At 37.6% G+C, this 6,070-nt stretch overlaps 1 protein-coding gene across 1 annotated transcript; it reads left to right on the top strand.

The window, feature by feature from the left end:
• Nucleotides 1-1,103: 1,103 nt before the first annotated feature.
• On the top strand, nucleotides 1,104-5,634 carry LOC105437563 (tolloid-like protein 1). Its single transcript, XM_030983485.1, has 5 exons — nucleotides 1,104-1,332; nucleotides 2,016-2,369; nucleotides 3,437-3,793; nucleotides 4,176-4,538; nucleotides 5,138-5,634. Exons 1-5 carry the CDS (start codon nucleotides 1,104-1,106, stop codon nucleotides 5,632-5,634), a joined length of 1,800 nt encoding a protein of 599 aa, XP_030839345.1.
• The last annotated feature ends 436 nt before the right edge of the window (nucleotides 5,635-6,070 follow it).

The raw sequence follows: 6,070 nt of genomic DNA, 5'->3' as shown, positions 1-6,070 counted from the left end.
GCAAAACTTCTATAAAAAATATATGTGCTAAGAATCATATTTTATACGGTTTACACTTGTCCACTATCATCTCATAATCTCCACGCACCTAGGAATAGTTCCGGCAGTAACACACAACTCTATGGTTAGATTTGTTTCAGTCGAATCTGACCCTCACACTTATAGCAGTGTGTATCAAATAATTCTTATTCAAATGCAATTCAGTTCATTTTTATCTTCTTCCTTATTTATAAATCATTGCCGGAGGTTTGCTTTGTCTACATGCGTAATACACAAAAACTACAGATAATGGATAAGATGACAGTACAGAATAATATTAACAAGATATATAGCATTTTAAAGATGAAGTATGAGACAATTTTTTTATAATTAATTTGTGATGTTATCTAAGTGTACTTTCACTCGCTAAATTAGTTAGGTATAACCAAAACTTCAATTTGAATAAAAGACGGAAGGTAGAATGTGTAACTTCACCCTAAATAAAACGAAATTAAGAATTAAAAATCTTTACCTGGTATTCTGAATGTTACCCGGCGCTTGAGAACATCCTTTAAGAAGACACTAATCCACATGTGTCACTTTCCACCCAGATGTAAATGGGAACCAGAAATTGCTAGGGCCCTCATGGAGAACAGCAGTGATGCTGATGAGGCTTCCTTGGTTACAAAATAGTAGTAATAGCAGAAGCAGCAGTAGTATTAGTAGCAGCCATAGTAGTAGAAGTAGTAGTAGCAGTAGACGTAGTAGTAGTAGTAGTAGTAGTAGTAGTAGTAGTGGTAGTGGTAGTGGTATCATCAATATCATTATCATTGTTATTTTCATTGATATTGATATTGTTATTATTTGTTATTTTGTTATTATCGTTATAATAATTATCATTATTTTTATTATAGTGTTTCATTATCATCATCTGCATAATGATAATCAATAATCATCATCACCATCATCATCATCAGTATTATCATTATGCTATTTAAATACCAGATGATATCAGTTTGGAGGATTCGGAAGTGGCAAATGTAACCTCTCCAAACTACCCGAACGACTATGAAATCAACACTGACATCCGATGGAGGGTAATAGCTCCACAAGGCCACAGGGTGATGCTGCACTTCGTGGATCTGCACATCAAAGATGACCTCGACTACGTCACCGTCTACGAAGGTAGGACGCCGATATTTGAAGAGGATGTGCAGAGAATTCGTATATCTGGGTTCGACCGTCCTCCAAACATAACCTCTGTAGGATCCTACCTCTGGCTCCAATTCACCAGTGATGCGGAATCTAATGATAAAGGATTCAATGCTCTTCTGTCGTACATTCATATACGTGGTGAGTATTCTTCGATTTTAATCGACTCGGGCGAAGCAGGCACGGATCTAGAATATTATTTTGGGGTGCTTAGGAGGCTGAGCAGTTAAGGAGTTCTGGCTTTCATTTTCTACCTGTATCTCCCTTTACATTCTATTCAAGGAAAAAATGGGGAAAACTTAAAGAAATTGTGGGTTACGCTATTGGTGCTAAGGTATCTTCATTTTAGGTAATTTCGTTTCTCTCCTAAGAATACAAGTATAAATGAAAAGGCCTATTTCAGGCAGAATTATTCGACCACGGCTGTACAAAATACACATTATGGATGGAATCAATAAAATTGATGGGTATTCGAATGTAACTAGAAATACGACTTTACTATGCATTTGACGGCCATGCTGATCTATAAACTTTTAAACTAAATGTAAAGTCATGGAATTCAACTTTACTTGAGTCCGAACTCTAATCAGTATTGTATCAGTATATGAAAAACGAAAAGACAGTCAAAACTCATCTAAAGGGCGATTTCAACGCCCTATCGTGTTCTCATATAAATCATGTACGGACTACGTAATACTTCATGGCAATGTTCGCATACATCGAAAGGCAATTGTCTTTAGTTGGTGTTTAGGAAGTCTCTGCGATCATATTATAATTGCATATATTTCTTCTGGTTAAAAAAAATGTATTGATTGAAATTCCAGATATATTTTTGACGATTGTGGAGGCAGCCAATATAACATCTCCTAACTACCCAAACCAATACGACGATAATGCCGATATACTATGGAAAGTTACAGCGCCCTCCGGGTACAGAGTCGTACTCCATTTCAAGTACTTTATCACGCAGCAACACAAGGACAACGTTACTGTCTTTGAGGGTCGGGCACCGGAATTTGATAAGTCCGTGATAAGAATTCATGAATCTGGTAGCACCATTCCGAGCAATATTACCTCTGTTGGATCCTATCTTTGGCTCCGATTCATCAGTGGCGGACAATCCATGTTAGGCACACACACAGGATTTAGTGCACAACTTTTGTTAGCCGATATACCAGGTGAGGAATTAATCAAGGGTATTTTCAAACTCTCCATTTTAATATTTGCATATAGCAATCACACAGTTTCATAGACATCAATCAAACACGTAACCGTTTCGTAGACATGGTAGAGACAATGAAAAATGAGAAGCATTCATTTTTTTCCAAGGTTCATTATTCCTTAAATGATACAGAACTCTATGTCATTTTCGGTATTCTGAATGTCCAAAATTAACTACCCAATTAGTTCGGAAATACCAACTTTCGGAATTACAAACCTGCGGAAAAACTACGTGTAACCATACAAATTGGCATATCATGTTATAGATATATTGACTGCTATGAGAGGCATCGCTGTTTCTATATATAGGCTCAAGAGAACGTTACATCCTGTTACGAGGGGTCATAGCAGGATGTAACGTCCCCGAGAGCTAGTATAGAAACAGCAATGTTTTGAATATTAAAGCAGTCCGTATATCGTTTATATACCGAATTCACAAAGAAATCTACCAAGAATTCTTACCGTATCCTTTTCTTGAGTAAATATTGCTTAATACATCTTGGAAATTCTGAGACACTGTCTGTGAATCTTCGCTGGAAAGTTGCCTGAATGTTACGATCATTCGGGAATCGCACACACACTGCACTGTATGGTATCCGTGCTCGCACAAAGAAACTTTTTACACGTAAACTAATGGGGATTTCAGGAAAATTGAACTATGCGGCCCGTTACCCGGGGCAACAAGCATCTTTCTCATTAACTATTGCCCTTCATCCAGGTAACGGGCAATTCTTTACGGGCATGGTTAAAATCACGACTCCAATTTCGACCAATTAAATGTCTTTACTAGATTTTATTCAACATACTAAAGAGAGGTATAAAATCACAATATTCAAAGGCACTTTGAATATAGTGAACATGGTGTGATGTAATACGTGATTATATGCATGTCTAGTACATTCCTAGTTTACTCGTTGTCAGTGTTTGCATATAATAAATTCCTCCTGAATCTGTCAAATATAACACATCCATATGTAAGTTAATTGCTCATTTTGAATCTTTTCCCCTCTTGAATTCAAATCAGTTATCGATTTGACGCTCACGGAGACCGCCAACTTAACATCGCCTCAATTTCCAAACCAATACGACAACAACACTGATGTTCTATGGAAGGTGAAGGTTCCAACTGGCTACAGGGTTGTAGTGACCTTCGTACATTTCAATACAGAGAATGAAAATGACTTCGTTACTCTTTTTGAAGGACGTTCCCCCGATTTTAAAGAGTCTACGGAAAGAAAGAAGTTGTCTGGAAGTCCTCGATTGGGTAGCTTTACCTCTATTGGGTCCTACATGTGGCTTCGCTTTACCAGTGATGGAGGGAACAGCATTGCATTGCTTTCCCCAGGCTTTGAGGCGATGCTTTCTTATATTACGATAAGAGGTAGGTTCGGAAACTGACATCTCAAAAGCTCTGACTCATAGCATAGTAGTAATATTGATGAACCCATAAATATTGCATTCATCAAATAAAATAATCCATGTATTGGTATTTCAACACAATTTATATGTGTTCGTATTTCAAAACGCATTTTAACTTTAAATGCTGAATTATCACTTTTTTGGTATACCGCCTTTCCTTGCAATTACAAAGCGTTTCACTGTTTGCCCCATAAGGCAGTATAAATATAATAAACAATGATTAAACCACTTCGAAACTTCAGCTGGGCCAAAAATATACACATAATATGTAATTCGTACGAAAATCACAAATCAGTTTGTTGAAATTCGTCATATCAATAACCAATCTTCTATTTGACTTCCAGAAATTACCTTAGAGAATCCAGAGTCCGTAGCTGAAGTTACATCTCCGAACTTTCCGCAAGAGTACAATTACGATGATATCTTATGGAGGGTGAAAGCTCCAGCAGGCTACAGGGTGCTGCTCCATTTCACCGCTTTGGACACAGAACCCGAGTATGATTTTGTCACCATTTATGAAGGGCGGGTGCCGGACTTGGAGAGATCTACGAGGAGAAGTCGTAATTCTGGATATAACAGTCCGCTTAACATAACCTCGATTGGATCCTTCCTTTGGATACGATTTACCAGTGATCAAAATTACCAAGCCAATGGCAACATTACCTACACAGGGTTCAGGGTCCTGCTTTCCTCTGTCCGAATACCTGGTGAGCTATAGAATTCTTTTTCTTTATTGTTGTAATTCATTTAATACATCGAAAATTCAATTGAAAAATTGTGTCAGGTATTCAATTTTATAGAAAATAGAATGATTTTAATTTCATAAACAAAGTGGCAAGTTTAGTTTCTTCTGAACGTTGTCTGACATGGTTGATATAGCCCGCCAGACCATACTTCGGGTATAAACTGAGAACAGGCAAGTAATTCGAAAACGGCGAATAATGCATAGTGCCCTCATCGTTAAATTCAAGGTACTGTGTACAAAGGCAAGGGGGAATTACCGATCAGCACCAATTTCCGGTGACTTAACTATCTCTCTCAGGTCAGTATGCACTATGCGTTATTCACTGTTTTCGGAGTACATGTGTTTAACTATTCTAGGTTTTTCAGAAGTTGTGTCTGACTGCTTATATCAAGCACATCGTACCACGTTCAAAACAAATATGACATCATTTAATTGTCTATAAGATTGAATACAAGATGTGAATCAAGTTTTGATATTTTCCTTCAGATATCCTTTGCACGAAAATTTAAAAACAGATTTTAATCAAGTTGATATACTTTCATACTGTCATTTGAATACCAGGTATATTGTTAATGACTTCGGAAACGGCAAACCTGACATCTCCGAAATTTCCTCGCTCATACGACAGCAATACCGACATTCTTTGGAAAGTGATCGCTCCATCAGGCGAAAGGGTGATGGTTACTTTTTCTGCTTTCGACACCGAGTCAGGTTATGACTTCGTCACCATCTATGAAGGACAAACGAATGACTTTGAGGAGGCTGTTGAGAGGTACAAACTATCTGGGTCATCCCCTCCAGACAACATTACATCCATAGGGTCGTACGTTTGGCTCCGATTTACAAGTGCTGGTGACCTTCAGAGTTGCACATCATGCTCTGGATTTATGGCAATGATAGGTACCGTTCCTATACGAGGTGAGCATCGGACAACCGTTGAATTTGGAAAATCGAGGTATATAGGGACAAACATGGGGAAAATGCTTCGACTTGTTCCCCCCCCCCCCCCCCTGATGATGATTCAAACCTATTCAATTTATTTATCTCAGGATAGATAGAAATGGAAAGAGTCTGGATCACTACTTTAAAAAAAAAATTCATGCTGCAATACTCGTCCAAGTGTATTCCATATCGTCCCAGGATCATTTACCGAAATACCACAATGACCACTCTGCTCCTTATAATGTTTTCCTTAATAGTATAAAGCCTATTTTGAATGGCATGTTGGAAATGATTTTTACACAGAATTATTACTGCAAAGTGTTAATTGGTAAACCCAAGAGGCCTTCAGATGACATGTATTGTCCATGAGGCTGTATGGCCCAAATATTTACAACTTTGCACAATCCGATAGTATATTTGTCTACAGAATACATTTTCCTAAATGATACGTGTCACTCCCAGCCAAAGAAGTAATGTAGTGGTTAAAAGAAAATCACCCCTTGAATTAAAACCAGTTTTAAGGTATCTGCATTTAAAGTTATGTATTTTTTT

Source organism: Strongylocentrotus purpuratus, unplaced genomic scaffold (genome assembly GCF_000002235.5).
Source record: "Strongylocentrotus purpuratus isolate Spur 01 unplaced genomic scaffold, Spur_5.0 spur5_scaffold_13, whole genome shotgun sequence".
In the NCBI taxonomy this organism is placed as follows: Eukaryota; Metazoa; Echinodermata; class Echinoidea; order Camarodonta; family Strongylocentrotidae; genus Strongylocentrotus; species Strongylocentrotus purpuratus.
This window is presented reverse-complemented; position numbering and strand designations above follow the sequence as displayed.

What these genes read in the sequence shown, in the direction of transcription:
- LOC105437563 (XM_030983485.1), top strand. Translation starts at nt 1,104, where the DNA reads ATGCTGCACTTCGTGGATCTGCACATCAAAGATGACCTCGACTACGTC. An exon ending in GTCGTACATTCATATACGTG is followed by an intron (nt 1,333 to 2,015) that starts GTGAGTATTCTT and finishes TTGAAATTCCAG; the next exon opens with ATATATTTTTGACGATTGTG. An exon ending in TTTGTTAGCCGATATACCAG is followed by an intron (nt 2,370 to 3,436) that starts GTGAGGAATTAA and finishes AATTCAAATCAG; the next exon opens with TTATCGATTTGACGCTCACG.